This window comes from Pistacia vera, unplaced genomic scaffold, assembly GCF_008641045.1.
Source record: "Pistacia vera cultivar Batoury unplaced genomic scaffold, PisVer_v2 Contig177, whole genome shotgun sequence".
Classification (NCBI taxonomy): domain Eukaryota; kingdom Viridiplantae; phylum Streptophyta; class Magnoliopsida; order Sapindales; family Anacardiaceae; genus Pistacia; species Pistacia vera.
Genome location: NW_022195866.1, coordinates 677,587 through 693,043, shown reverse-complemented (window position 1 = coordinate 693,043; position 15,457 = coordinate 677,587). Strand labels below are relative to the sequence as shown.

General features: G+C 38.1%; 1 protein-coding gene across 1 annotated transcript; it reads left to right on the top strand.

The window, feature by feature from the left end:
- Positions 1-10,599: 10,599 nt before the first annotated feature.
- Positions 10,600-15,100, top strand: LOC116126232 (monocopper oxidase-like protein SKU5). The gene is made up of 9 exons (XM_031411939.1): positions 10,600-10,919; positions 11,219-11,328; positions 11,415-11,685; positions 11,768-11,906; positions 12,499-12,865; positions 13,343-13,708; positions 13,809-13,887; positions 14,573-14,772; positions 14,867-15,100. Exons 1-9 carry the CDS (start codon positions 10,779-10,781, stop codon positions 14,967-14,969), a joined length of 1,776 nt encoding a protein of 591 aa, XP_031267799.1. The 5' UTR covers positions 10,600-10,778; the 3' UTR covers positions 14,970-15,100.
- Positions 15,101-15,457: the final 357 nt, after the last annotated feature.

Genomic DNA, 15,457 nt, shown 5'->3' with positions numbered 1-15,457 from the left:
TGAGAGAAACACTGCTCTTCGCACGGTGGACTTCCAAAAAGCCGAGCTTGAGAAACATGGGGAGGAGATGAAAGAGCTTCAGAGGACAGTGGCCAGACTCACCAGGGAGGCTGGAGAGAAAGACTAAGAGCTGAAAACGACCTCTCAGCGGGCCTTGCGGGCAGAGCAGGAGAGGGGCGAGCTGTGGGAGGCCACTGAAAAGCAAAGGCAGACGTTGGAGGCCATGCTGCAAGCTAGTTTGGGAAGAGTCACTTTGCTAACTAAAGAGATGCAGGATCAAGGGGTGGAGATCGAGTCGAAGGCCGCTGAATGGGAAATTCAGTACATCTATGCCCTACGGCCGAGGAATCTCGAACTGGATATGTCCGAACTCCTGGAGGAGTACCAGGAAATCCTTAGATCTATGGTGCGACTCGACGATGAGGAGGCAGCGGAGGTCACCTGAGGACCTGACCAGGGGGAGCATTCGGGGTATGTCCCTGAGGAACCCGCAACTGGCCAAGTGATTGGCGATAAGCCTGGGGATGACAAGGTCGCGCCTTCGGGAATTGGGGATGAAGGTCACTGATTGCCTTTACTTTTGTATTGGCTTTCCTATGCCTGCTTTTTGTATTCCTTTTATGAATAAAGACAAGGCTTTCTTAATCCGCTATGAATATTTACAATTTTCGTACTATTACACATGAGGTCGCACTCTAACTATTTTACCATTACAATGGAACAAGTTTATGTGAACAAAATCATACAGATGGGAAGATAATAATTACAAACGAACAGAATTATAGAATTGTACATTTGCTATTTACAAAGACTTAAGGTAAAATCTTTACAAGGAAAAATTAAGTTCGAAATTACTGATAATATGGTGGCAGATGCTAAGCATTCCAAGCTCATGGCACTACGGAACCATTCATTCTTTTGAGATGGTAAGTCCCCGGTTTTATCACTTTGGCGATGCGGTATGGGCCTTCCCAGTTTGGTCCCAAAACTCCCGCACTTAGTTCCCTAGTACCAAGAAGAACTTCCTGCAAGACAAGGTCGCTGACCTGGAGGTCTCTTCTTCTGACCTTATAGTCGAAGAACCTTTTAGCGCATTGCTGGTATGCTGCTATTCTTAGTTGAGCCTTACTGCGATGTTCTTCAACTCAGCCCAGACTTGCGCCATAAGTGCTTCATTATCGGCATCGTTGAACAGGTCCTTCCAAAGTGAACCGGTCCTTACCTGCATAGGGATCATCACTTCGCAGCCATATGCTAGTGAAAAGGGGGTTTCTGAGGTAGAGGTTCTCGTAGTTGTCCTGTATGCCCATAGGAGTTCGGGGAGGTTGTCGACCCAATTCCTTTTGGCTGTGCCAAGTTTAGCCTTCAGAGTGTGCTTGATGGTTTTGTTAACAGCTTCAACTTAACTATTCGCTTGCGGTATTGCGACAGAGGAAACTTTTTATGGATACCCAGCTCATCGCAAAACTTCTTGAACTCCGCGTTGTCGAACTGCTTGCCATTATCTGAGATGAGGGTATGAGGAATCCCGTAGCGGCAAACAATGCTCTTGAAGACGATGTCCTTGAGCTTTTTGGTGGTAATTGCGGCTAATGGTTCTGCTTTGACCCACTAGTTGAAGTAGTCTACCGCGACCACCGCATATTTGATTCCCTCTTTACCAATTGGCATGGGACCAATGAGAGTGATTCCCCACATGGAGAATGGCCAGGGGCTGGTCATGGTTATTAGCTGGTAGGAAGGAGCTTGCGGTATGTTTGCAAACCGTTGGCACTTGTCACACTTTTTGACAAAGTTATAGGTGTTTTCTTGGATCATGGGCCAATAATACCCTTAACGAACAACTTTGTTGGCAAGAGATCATGCGACTGTGTGATTATCGTAGATCCCTTCATGTATCTCCCTCATGATGTAGTCTGCTTCTTCGCTGGTTACACATCGGAGGAGAGGGGCACTAAACCCTTGCCTGTACAGCTAGTCTTTGATAAGGGTGTAACGAGCAGATCTTGTTCGCAGGGTCTTTGCCTCGACCTTGTCGTTGGCCAAGGTCCTATCTCGGAGATACTAAATGATGGGGGTCATCCAAGAAACTGATTCTGCAGTATTCACGGCCTGTTCGGTTGAGCTTACACTGGGGGCCTCTATGAACCGAACAGGAATGCTTTTTGGCGCGTCCGAGTCTAACGACGAGGCTATCTTTGCCAAGACATTTGCCACAGAATTATTATCTTTAGGGATCTGTGCAATCATGAAGTGCTTGAACGGCTTAAGTGCGACTTTAGCTTTCTTCAGATAGCAGATCATTTTTTCTTCCTTGGCCTGGTACTCTCCCAAAATCTAGTTGACAACCAGCATGGAGTCGCTGTGGATGCTGATCGCGGTTGAGCCCATTTCTCTGGCCAACCATAATCCAGCGAGTAGAGCTTCATACTCGACCTCATTATTGGTTGCTTTGAACCCAAATCGGAGGATGCCGTGGATATGAGCCCCTTCGGGACTTAGGAGGAGAAGACCTGCCCCAGCCCTCTTTCTGTTCGATGATCCATTGACGTAAAGGCTCCAGGTCGATAGATTTTGGGCAGTTTCCTGAATGGCTTTGTTGGGCTATTGCTCTGACTCATTCGTCGGATGATATGAGAATTCTGATATGAAGTCAGCAACCACCTGCCCTTTAATGGTTGCTTTCGGTCTGTACTTCAGATCGAACTGATTTAATTCCATGGCCTATTTAAGCAATTTACCCGATGCCTCTGGTTTCTGGAGGACCTGCCTGAGCGGGTAATTAGTCATTACATGGATCGTATGGGCGTGGAAGTAAGGTTGCAACTTTCGGGAAGCGATCAGTAGGGCATAAGCTAATCGCTCCATTTTTGGATATCGTATCTTGACATCCAACAAACGCTTGCTTGCGTAATACACTGGCAATTGGACCCTGTTCTCTTCCCCAAACTAAAGCTGCACTGACCGCAAACTGAGAGACTGACAGGTACATGAGGGGGATCTCTTGCTGGAGAGGTTTGGACAGAAGATGTGGCTTTCCAAGGTGCTCTTTAATGCTCTGGAATGCCTGTTCGCATTTGGGAGTCCACTCAAAATTCTTGTTGGCCCTTAGTACATTGAAGAATGGCAAACAACGGTTTGTTGCTCTTGATATGAAGTGACTTAGTTCTGCAATTCGCCCGTTGAGGCTTATAACCTGCTTCTTGGAGGTCGGGCTTTCCATATCGAGGAGAGCTTGGATTTTCTTGGGGTTGATCTCTATTCCCCTCTAGTTAACCATGTATCCTAGGAATTTTCCTTAGGACACTCCGAATGAGCACTTGAGAGGGTTTAGCTTCATTCTGTATTTTCGGAGGATGTCGAACATCTCAGCGAGATGTCCTACGTGATCTGAAGCGACATGCGACTTGACTAGCATGTCATTTACATAAACCTTCATCGATCTCCCGATCTACTCAGAGAACATTCTGTTAACCAGCCGCTGGTAAGTTACGCTAGCATTCTTGAGGCCAAAGGGCATAACCTTGTAGCAATACAGCCCCCGATCTGTCACAAAATAGATATGCTCTTCCTCTGGTGCTTACATTTGCATCTGATTGTATCCTGAGTACGCATCCATAAAACTCAGCAGCTCGTGCCCGGAGGTGGCATCCACGAGCTGGTCGATCCTAGGCAGGGGAAAACCATTTTTCGAGCATCCTTTGTTGAGGTCGGTGAAGTCAACACAGGTCCGCCATTTGCCGTTGGGCTTCTTTACTAGAACCGGGTTGGCAACCCAGCTCAGATGGATCCATTCCGAAGGAGATTATCTACCTCAAGTTTCAAGGTAGCATATCGCTCCGGATCCATCACTCTTCTCTTCTGGCGAACCGGCTTGGCTTCACTATTGATGTTCAAGGCATGGCAAATAACATTCGGGCTGATCCCGACCATATCTGCATGCCACCATGCGAACACATCAATATTCTCTCTGAGGAAGCCGGTTAGTTCGGTGGCGAGCTGGGGGTTGAGATCAACGTTCTAAAACCTAGACAGGATAGGGTGGTCGAATCGGGTTTCGGTGAAATTTCTGGGTTGTAAAGAGCAAAAAATCGGGATTTTGAGTTAGACCGTTTTAAACCGCGGTTGGACCGTCTCACTTTAGCAAACCAACGGTCCAACCGGTATAACATCCAAAACCGATCCAACCTCCTATCCGGTCCACTAACAAATTGAAAACTATTTTAACTTTTTAATGAAAACTGAAAAGCAAACCCTAAAGTCAAAGTGTCAAACCCATTTTTATTTTTACTTTTGCGGTTTAGCTGCAGTGCTGCTACTTTGCTAGTTTGCTCTGCGTGCGATCTCCTTCAGCTTGGCCCTCCTTCAGTTTGCTTTTTTTTTTTTTTTTTTTTTTCTAGTTTGGCTCTCCTCCAGTTCAGTTCAGTCCTCCTCCTCCATTTGCGATCTCCTTCAGCTTCAGCCTTCAAGTGTGAATCAGCCTGCTTCTTCAGTTTGCCTCCTCCAGTTCAGTTTGCGATCTCCTTCAGCTTCAGCCTTCAAGTGTGAATTAGCCTGCTTCTTCGGTTTGCCTCCTCGAGTTCAGTTGGCGATCTCCTTTAGCTTCAGCCTTCAAGTGTGAATCAACAGTCAGCCTGAATTTTTCTGTCTTCTATTTCATCATGATATTTTATATTTGTATTATTGTGAATCTGTGAATGTGATGTGAAATTGTGAATCACTGAATCTGTCAATTGAAATTTTGAAACTCTTAAAACTAATTTCTTATTGTGAATCTCTCAGTTGTCAATTGAATTTCTGAAAGACTGAAATTGTAAAATGTAATTTCTCATGGGAAATTAGAAATTGATGGTGAAAGTTTCACCGTGAAGCTTCATTACAGATCAGAATAATTGAAAGTGGGAGTTTATTCATGTTGTGATAAACTGATAAATGATAATAACGTAGATGTATTTTAAATTTTCATATAGTTTTCCTTGGCTCTACTACTGGAATTTGGCGAATAACAATAGCCAACGGGTGTGCTTCTAGTTGCTTGGAATACTGGAATTTTTATTAATTTTTATTAACTTTTATAAGACGCTAATGGCATCTCGATCACATTATGATCAAAAATTCAGAACACGCGGTAGCTGCTCTTATTTACTGTCACTTGTTACTTGTATATTAATCCCGACCATGGCTTATGAAACATGAACTAAAACTGAGTTATGATCAGAGAGTGTTTGATATTGAGATTTATATTTAAACATTTCAATTGTAATAGTCAAATGCAACTGAGAATCCAACATGGGTAACATGATAAGTTACAGAAATAAGAAATTTTCTCATTTACATGATGCTACCATAAAGTAAAATGCTATTGAGATTTATATTTAAACATTTCAATTGTAATAGTCAAATGCAACTGAGAATCCAACATGGGTAACATGATAAGTATAGAAATAAGAAATTTTCTCATTTACATGATGCTGCCTTAAAGTAAAATGCTATTAGAAATTCATAATTGTTTCTATATACATATAATTTGAATTGATTTTATATTAATTTAAAGTTATGTCTCATAAATTATAACAAATTGATTGTTGGTGGCTACTTGCTAGGGGAGAGAATGTCATCATCTTCGTCTGCACATAACTCATCAGCTGCATCCATTTGCTCGCAATCTTTTCGAGGAAATACTGATATAGCATGGGTACATGTTCTTGAGAGTGTTGATAAAGATGGAAAGAAAATATTATCTTGTCTTCATTGTGGCAAGGTTACTAGAGGTGGTGGTATTTTCCGAATGAAGCAATACCTAGCAGGAGTAAATGGGGATATTGGAAAGTGTCCAAAGGTTCCATTTTGATGTTAAATTCCTTATGAATGAATCACTAAAAGAAATAGGAGTAAAGAATAAGGAAAAAGAAGATTTCCGGAAGCATGCAACTCCTTTTGATGCTATAGTACATGAATTTGAGGGTGATCAGTTAGATGAAGAAAATGAAGAGGTTTTCCCATCATAAATGACCATGAATGAAGGTGGTAGTAGTGGCGGTAAAAAATAATTTCCAAGTAGTAAGAGAAAGAAACCTACGAGGGTTAATTATTTTGGTCCACGAACTACTTCTGGGTCTCAGCCTTTAATTAAGAGTGTTTTGGCTGGAAAAGATGCAAAGTGGAGAGCAGAAATGTCTGTTGCACGATTCTTTTATGATGCTTGCATCCCACTGAATGCTTTAAACTTAATTTATTTTCAGCCTATGTTGGACGCTGTAACTGCAATTGGCCCTGGTTATAAACAACCTACTTACGATGCTATGCGTGTGAATTTATTAAGAGATGCTAAGAAGGAAGTCTAATTACTTGTTGACAATTATAAGAGTATTTGGGAAGAGGTTGGATGTACATTAATGGCTGATGGTTAGACTGATACTTGCCATAGGTCATTGATTAATTTTCTCGTATACTGTCCTAAAGGTGTTTGCTTTATAAAATCAGTGGATGCTTCAGATGTTGTAAAGGATGCCTTTACATTGTTCAAGTTGTTTGAGGAAATGGCTTTATGGGTTGGACCAAACAATATTGTCCATGTTGAACGGATAATGGAGCAAATTTTAAAGCTGTTGGAAGAATGTTGTCTGAGAAGTATGAGAATATTACTTGGTCGCCCTGTGCAGCACATTGCATAAATTTAATTTTGAAAGATATAACTGAGCTGGACCACATAGTGCATCTTGCAAAACATGCTTTTGAAGTAACCAAGTTTGTGTATAATCACACAATTTTGATAGCTTGGTTGAGGAAAAGAGAGGTAATATCTTATAAACTTTTAACTCATGTTTTTGTCAATTTATTACATAATAAACATTTTGTAATAATTTACTAACATCTATCATGTATGTATCACTTGAACAGGGTTGGAAAGAAATCAGACGACCGGGTGCAACTCGGTTTGCTACTATTTTCATTGCGTTTAGAAGTCTACTTGAGCACAAACATGACTTGCAAGCTATGGTGACTGATAGGTTTTTTGTGGACTCTCGATATGCTAGAAGTAGTAAAGGCAAGAATGTTATTCCCATAATTCTAGATAATGAATTTTGGGATGACATGGGTTTAGTTTCCGAAAATGTGGCTCCTTTGATGCGTTTGTTGCGGATTGTAGATTCAAATGAGAGACCTGCAATAGGATATGTGTATGATGGCATGCATAGAGCCAAAAAAGCGATCAAGAAGTTCTTTAAAAAGAAAAAGACATTGTACAAGTCTTATATCGAAATTATTAAGCTGCGGTGGGATAGGCTTTTGCGCTGCGACATTCATGCTGCTACTTATTATTTGAATCCAGCTTTTCAGTATGACCGTGCAACTTTCTACAAGAAACCAGAGGTTATACGTGGTTTCCTTGATGTTGTCGACAATAAAGCAAGTGCATTCAAGTTGAACAATACAAAGTTAGTGGACGAAAGTAGAATATATCGAGACCGCGAGGAAAGCTTTTCTCGTCAATTTTCCTTTCAAGCTTGCAAAACCACACGACCTGGTATGTGAAACTTATTAAATTTCTCAATTTTAAGTCCAATTTCTAAGTTATGAATTTATGTTTATTTCATTATTTCATATGGTTAACACTTTTACTTTCAATTAGATGAATGGTGGAGGACATATGGGTATAGTACTCCACACTTACAATAGTTTGCAATTAAAATTTTGAGCCAAACTTCAACCTCTTTGGGATGTGAGCAAAATTGGAGTGTTTTCGAATGCATCCATACAAAAAGAAGGAATAGATTGGAGCATCAACGGTTGAATGATTTCGTTTTTATCCATTATAACTTGCATTTGAAAAATAGGTATAAAGCATTGTCAATTTTAATATTTTTATTATCTCGTATTTTTATTGATATTTTTATTTGGCGTGTCTTTCAGGATGTGTTAAAAGAAAAGCAGTTGTGATCCTATTGATTATAAAAGCATTGACAAAACAGAATTTTGGATTGCTGATGATGAACAGGAGGGTGATGAATTCAATTTAGATGAATTGGAGGAAGCACTTTACGAAAAAGGATCTATTCCTATCGGTGTTGATGATTAACCCTATTATGATTCAGCAGGTGGTTCACAAGGTTGTTTTCCAACTTTTAACCAACTTGGTAGCTATTTTAAATTATAATATCAAAAAACAATGTACATTATAAGTTTTAACTTATGGTTTTAATTTTTGCTAAATTTGTAGTTGATGGTGATGATAATGACGATGACTCGGATGATGATATGGATAATCAATTTAAGATGGGTTGAACCGTTGAAGATCATGGATGGTGGTTTGGTTGGTGGAATGGATTGATATTGTGCAATTTTATATGTTGGTTGGTGGATTGGTATTTTGATATTTTGTAATTTTGTTTGTTTGTTGGTTGATGGATCATGGATTCATATTTGATATTACTTTGTATTTTGTAATTTGTAATGCCTTTAATGATGTTTGAAAATTGAAACTTTAGAGTTTAGACTTAAACATTAAGTCATTAACTATCAAACTTTGATGATTTTAATATTTTTAAATTTTAGATACATACCAAATCTGAAAATTTTCAGTTTTTTGTTTTTTTTTTTTTGTTTTTGCTGATGTCATCATGTTGATGTCATGCTGACATCATCGATCTGACCGACTGGTCGAACTGTGCAAACTGGGAACTGGACATTTTGGCGGGTCGGCTCTCGGTTCGGTTTTCAGAACATTGGTCTAAAGGCAATCCTTGTCTTGAGGCTGTGACCTTTTTTTTTTTTTTTTTTTTTTTTTTTGAAACTCTCGCCCGAATTTATTAGCTCATTCTCAATTTCTATGGTATTAAGACTATATTTTATGCAGAGGTTCCAAGAATTCTTTCGGCTGTTGAAATTGCTAACAAAAAGGGTTGGCACAATTTGTGTAGGTAGTGATTCCTCCATGTGTGAATTCAATGTTTTAATAATCTTGATAACAAGCCTCCTTGGAAGCTTAGAGTTAATGGTTTGACTATGTTAATCATAGGAACCACATGCATTTAAAATTTACACATGTTTAGATAAGGCAATGTTGTTGCGAACAAGTTTGTTGATCTAGGTTTGGGTTCCCCTTTCATTTGGTGGGATTCACCTCATTCTCAAATTACTACTTTACTTGAGAATGATTTCCTGGTCTTTCCTAACAATTGTTTCTCGTAGTTTGTTTGTTTGTTTGTTTGTTTTGTTTTGTTTTTTTTTTTAATGTTTGCTTTATTGTGGCTTGTATATGAGAGGCTCTTGTTCTTTATGATCTTGTACTCTCCTTTCTTTTTTTTTTTTTTTAAAAAGACTCTTTGAGGTTTAATATATATATATATGTTTGCCTCCCATCCCATCCATGGGATTCCAAAGTCTCAAGCGGTACAACGATTTTTGGAAACTATTGAATAACATTTACTGGTAAAATATCGCTCACTTGATTCAAATGAAAAGAAGTGAATTATTATGTTACCCTTTTTACTGTTTAAGATAGGGAAATTAAATAAGAGAGACCCGCAAAATTTTGATTATATAAGCCCATTGAGGTTTGAAAACCTACAAACAAATCCTTACAGGCTTTCAAACCTACAGATCTTCAATTTCAGCAACGCTTCAAGCCAGACTCTGGCGTCCCGTCAAGCCATAACCCGCCGCAAACGTAGTCATAATTCGACCAACCATATGACAAACAATTAAATAACCACATTTTTGTTTTTCCCCATCATTTTCTGAAGAAAAATTTCTAGGAAGCTTCCCTTTCTTTTCCTTTTAAACTTTACCTTAACATTTAAATTATCACACAAACTCAAATTTAAATTGCTACATACTCTTCTTCAATACAAACTCAGATTGCAACATATTCTTCTTCAATATAAAGTCAAATGAAATCCATATTATAATATGCAGATCAAATTCAAAACCATAAATAAAATAAAAATAAAAATCCAAAACAGTAAATAACGTAACCAAATAATGAGATCAGACGGTTGTTAGGTGTGGGAAATATTGGTATAAAAACAACAAAGTAAATGGAGCACAGCACCCCACCCTGGTACAGACCGACTTTATTTATGAAATGGTGGGGGTCCACACTTGGAGAATAGCCATAGGGTTTCATGGGCTGGCAATCATGTGGCACTTTCAGAAAATCTGACCGTTGGGTTGGGGTCTACTGGAGACATTAGTCAAACTTTAATGAAATTATAATCTAATCTCTATATTTTACTTATTACGCTTGATGTGTGTACTGGCTACTAGCTGTATCTGTATGAGTTTTGTCTCTCTGGAAATTGAAATGATAAGTCTTTTATTTTCGTGACCGACAAAATGGTTACTCCAAAAAGTATACAAGTTTTGTAAATCTTCTTAGATTTTAATTATTAATATATAGTTAATAAATATTTATTTAATTGTTTATCTGTCCAAAAATTTAAATTTTTTTATTGTTATTATAATTTTAAGACAATTTTTAGTATTTTATTATATGTGTCATTAATTGTTTTACACTTTTACATTTGCAACTAAATCCCCAAAAAACTGCACCAGCAGTGCACTACTAAAAACAAAACAACCCAGCAGCACATCACGACAAATCAAGTGAAAAAATAGCCTCACTCTCTCTCTAAAAGACACTCACTCTGTTTACTGCTCTTTAGAGGTTCTGGTTTCTTCCTCCCTTTTCCTTCTTTATTATCTGATAATGTAAAACCAGGAAAAAAAGCTCTCAATTTGCTCAACTCTCGGACTTCCATACCATTCATTCATCAATGGCTTTTTACAGGGTTCTAGCTCTCTTTGTTGTCTGCATTGCCTTGCTTGTTAACTTATGTTTTGCTGGAGATCCATTTGCTTTCTTTAACTTTGAGGTTTCTTACATAACGGCTTCTCCTCTTGGTGTGCCTCAGCAGGTTTGTTTTTTCAGATCTCTTTCTGTATTTCTCATTTTTATACCATTTACTTTGTTTCAGCACTTTGAGTGGATTTTTTCAAGCGGCTTTACTTATTCTTTTACCAATGACAACCGGGTTGGCTTTAGATTTCTTAAAGTTTCAACTTTTAGCTTCAGATCTACAAAAATGTGGTGCTTTTTTCCTTATTTGAGCTTAGTGTTTCATGTTTTCTTTTTGTAGTATAGAGAGCTCTCAGATAATGTTGAAGAGCTATCAGCAATCTACTAAATGTTTCATTATTTGCATTACTTCTGCAGGTTATTGCTGTTAATGGAAAGTTTCCCGGTCCGACCATAAATGTGACTACTAATTACAATGTCGTTGTCAATGTTAGAAACAAATTAGATGAGAGTCTACTTATTCACTGGTAAAATTTACTTGAATTTTCTTGTGAATCCACACAGAAGTGTGATTACATAACGATTTAGTATCTAAACTTTGATTGTGTTGCAGGTCTGGTGTTCAACAGAGGCGTAGTTCATGGCAAGATGGAGTTTTGGGCACAAATTGTCCCATTCCTCCTAAGTGGAACTGGACTTACCAGTTCCAGGTCAAGGACCAAATTGGGAGTTTCTTCTATTTCCCATCTCTCCATTTTCAAAGAGCATCAGGTGGCTATGGCAGCTTTATTATAAATAACCGTGCTATTATTCCAATTCCTTTTGCGACCCCAGATGGAGATATTACCATTTTGATCGGTGATTGGTACACACACAACCACACGGTTAGTGTTCGATAAATAATGAGATTCTTTGTTTTATTTGAAAGTATAGTCTGTGAGGTGCTTGGTTCTTTATGGATTCTAGGCTTTGAGGAAGGCACTTGATGCAGGGAAAGATCTGGGAATGCCTGATGGGGTTATAATTAATGGGAAAGGCCCTTATCAATATAACACTACCCTTGTTCCTGATGGCATTGATTATGAGACAATCGAAGTCCACCCAGGTGAGTGTTGTACATAAGACATTTTAACTGAAGAATGTTTTAAAGTTCTTTACATAGCAACTGGTCATGTTGGTATATTGGTCTTGTAGGTAACTTTAGAAATTTAGTGATTCAGAACTTTGAATTAATTTGCCATGCTATTATTTGGGCTGTTGACATATTATGGAAATATTGGTTAGCTCATATTAGCTTGAATACTGATTTTGGACGTGCAGTATCTTCTTTTTTGTCATACACAACATTTCTATTGCAATAAAACTCCTCATTCGTTAATTAAGAAGTTAGTTTTCTGTTTATGTAAGATATATCATGTGCAGGGTACCTATTCAGCAAATGCTGAGCAATGGTACTAGATATGGTTCTATAACATAAATATCCTGCTATACCTGGAAGCAAACTTATGCTTAAATGTCTCAAGTATTTAAACAGTTGAATATTGAAACTTTAAATTGCTACACTTATGTACAACATTCCAATAAGTGTGACTGTTTGGTGACTTCAGATCAATCTGAAACTCTTAATATTGTTATTAACTTTTTGCTTCTGTTGCACTGCTTCAGCTCTTTGATGACAATTCTATCATGTTGCACAGGAAAAACTTATCGCATTCGTGTACACAACGTTGGAATATCAACTTCTCTGAATTTCAGGATCCAAAACCATAATCTACTTCTAGCAGAGTCAGAGGGATCGTATACTGTGCAACAGAATTACACTAGCTTAGATATACATGTAGGACAATCTTTTTCTTTCTTAGTTACCATGGATCAGAACGCAAGTTCTGATTACTACATTGTAGCAAGTGCCAGATTTGTGAATGAATCTCAATGGAAAAGAGTTACTGGTGTTGCCATCTTGCATTATACGAATTCTAAAGGAAAGGCACATGGTCCCCTCCCAGATGCACCAAATGATGAGTTTGACAAAACATTCTCCATGAACCAAGCAAGATCTATAAGGTTGGTTTTCATTATGCATTAGCACATGGTTCTGAAACCAATGCATTTCTATGTTTTTTTTATTCTCTTTTTTTACTATAAAGTATTTGCTAATTTTTTGTGCACTATATAGTCAAGGTTGGAAAATCTTTAGTTCATTAGTTCTTTGTCTGGTGACTCGTTTTCACTCATCCCTAGAAACAGAACTTTGATCCTGGGACAGAAAATGCTGCTTCTGATTTAGGGGTGGGGCTTGGCCTATGTTCTTACTCTGATATGGAAGGCCCATATTCTTACTCTGATATATTTATTATTTTGTAATAGTTGTATATTTTTTGTGAATCATCAAACAAGCTGTAATTTGATTGGTATAGATAGTAACTAAAATTTTGGCTTTGTGTGGAGCTCTTCACTGTATAAAAGAATTTTTTTACTACTTCTAAGAATTGGCTATACATCCTTACTTGGTCTTTATGGTTCTTTGACTGAATTGTACAGATGGAATGTGTCTGCTAGTGGTGCCCGCCCTAACCCACAAGGTTCTTTTAGATATGGTTCAATCAATGTGACCGAAGTTTATGTGTTGAAAAACAAGCCACCTGAAATGATTGATGGGAAACGGCGGGCAACTCTCAGTGGAATATCATACGTCAATCCTTCCACACCAATCAGGCTTGCTGACCAGTTCAAAGTGAAGGGAGTTTATAAGCTTGATTTCCCCACGAAGCCACTTACAGGAGCACCTCGTTTGGAAACATCAGTAATTAATGGAACATATCGAGGATTTATGGAAATCATTCTACAGAACAATGACACAAAGATGCATACCTACCACCTTAATGGATATGCATTTTTTGTGGTTGGGTAGGGAATTTATTTAAGTCCTCTACCTGTCCTTTTTTCTATGACATATATGAATTTAATGATATGCTTTTAACACCCTCCTTTTAATACTTTTATTCAGGATGGATTATGGTGAGTGGACAGAGAATAGCAGGGGTACATATAACAAGTGGGATGGTATTGCCCGCTCCACAACACAGGTGTGTTAAATGGAGAATTCTACTTTTAATCTTGTTTGGTTTCTTTCAAAGTTTTGATCATTTTAGACGTGATTTCTAGCCAGTATATCCATTTGAATTGTATTTACCTGATTGGCACAGATATTTGTGTGTTACTATAGACAACAAGGTAAAGTTTCTGTGCTGTTTAGCTAGTTGATGGGATGTCTTAATAACCTGAAGCTTAATAGATAAAGTTGCCCTGTCTTGCCTTTACAGACCATACGAATTAAACATTTACCAAATAAATGAGTTTTGCTGTCCTTGCAGTTTTATGACAAATTCTTACCAGCTATGAGTATGCTATTTAGGTTTTTTCTTTCTTACCTAAAGAACTGGGAGTTTAAAGCAACTGCAAACAATAGAAGACATACTAAACATTCTCTAGCACCAAAGTAAATGGTCCAAATTCTTATTCAGTATCCTAATCAAATCACCATTGACATATGGAATACTAAATAATTATTATGTTCTCTTGAAACTTGCAAAATAGGCTAGTTGATCTATTTGGGAACTTTCATGATGATGAATTTCTGGTGACATTTGTGCTATAACCTTCAATTTTGAACCTGAACCTTGAATTTTGAAACCGCAATCAGAAGTCCTATTAATTCTAGTGGAGAAAGAGTAAATAATGAGTATAATCTTTATTACTACTGCTGTCTAGGTTTATCCTGGAGCATGGACTGCAATCTTGGTATCACTTGACAACGTTGGAGTCTGGAATCTGAGAACAGAAAACCTTGACTCATGGTATCTTGGCCAAGAAACTTATGTCCGAGTTGTCAATCCAGAGTCTACAAACAAGACTGAGTTTCCCATCCCAGACAATGCCCTCTTTTGTGGTGCTCTAAATCATTTGCAAAAGTATGGATCATAATCATTTATCTCGAACGTTTCTTTCTTAAATTATGTTTGTAGAGTAAGAATCGTTTCTGATTATACATTGCTTCTTTTTCAGGCCACAAGATATCTCTGCTGCCATGGCAATTACTGGCAATGGATCAAAGCTGTTATTCACACTGCTGATGATCATAAGTGCTATGGTTTCCCTTTTCCGCTAAGCATTTTTGTTTAGGATGTGTCCTTGTGTTGGTCATAGGATCCTGGCATCTTAGTTTTGTGGTTGTGTGAGTGTTTAGGTGTGTATTTCTAGTGTTTGTTGATATGATTCTTTAGTGATTTTGTCATGAATTTTTATATTCGTGTCCTAAAGGTTTCATGTTTAATTTATTGGGATCTGTCATTCTTTATTACATACAATTTTTGTACCGATGACATTCCATCAAATTTCAATACAATTTAACAACCTACGTCCTACTGTCCTAGTGCTAGATACCTTTTTTTGGCTTATCAGATGCTTCAGACAAGATATGGCATGGGATCCTTCAAACTTGATACTTCTTGCTATGTTATTGATATGTTTTAGCCGGATGGATTAATGATGTAGAAGCATTTGGGTGGTGGGACATTTGGCCTTCACACTTGGAAAGTGACATGAAGCAGAGAAAATTAATTTAGAGGTCCCACATTCCATCCATCTGTGGTGGTT

What these genes read in the sequence shown, in the direction of transcription:
- LOC116126232 (XM_031411939.1), top strand. Translation starts at nt 10,779, where the DNA reads ATGGCTTTTTACAGGGTTCTAGCTCTCTTTGTTGTCTGCATTGCCTTG. An exon ending in TATGCATTTTTTGTGGTTGG is followed by an intron (nt 13,709 to 13,808) that starts GTAGGGAATTTA and finishes ACTTTTATTCAG; the next exon opens with GATGGATTATGGTGAGTGGA. An exon ending in TTGCCCGCTCCACAACACAG is followed by an intron (nt 13,888 to 14,572) that starts GTGTGTTAAATG and finishes ACTGCTGTCTAG; the next exon opens with GTTTATCCTGGAGCATGGAC.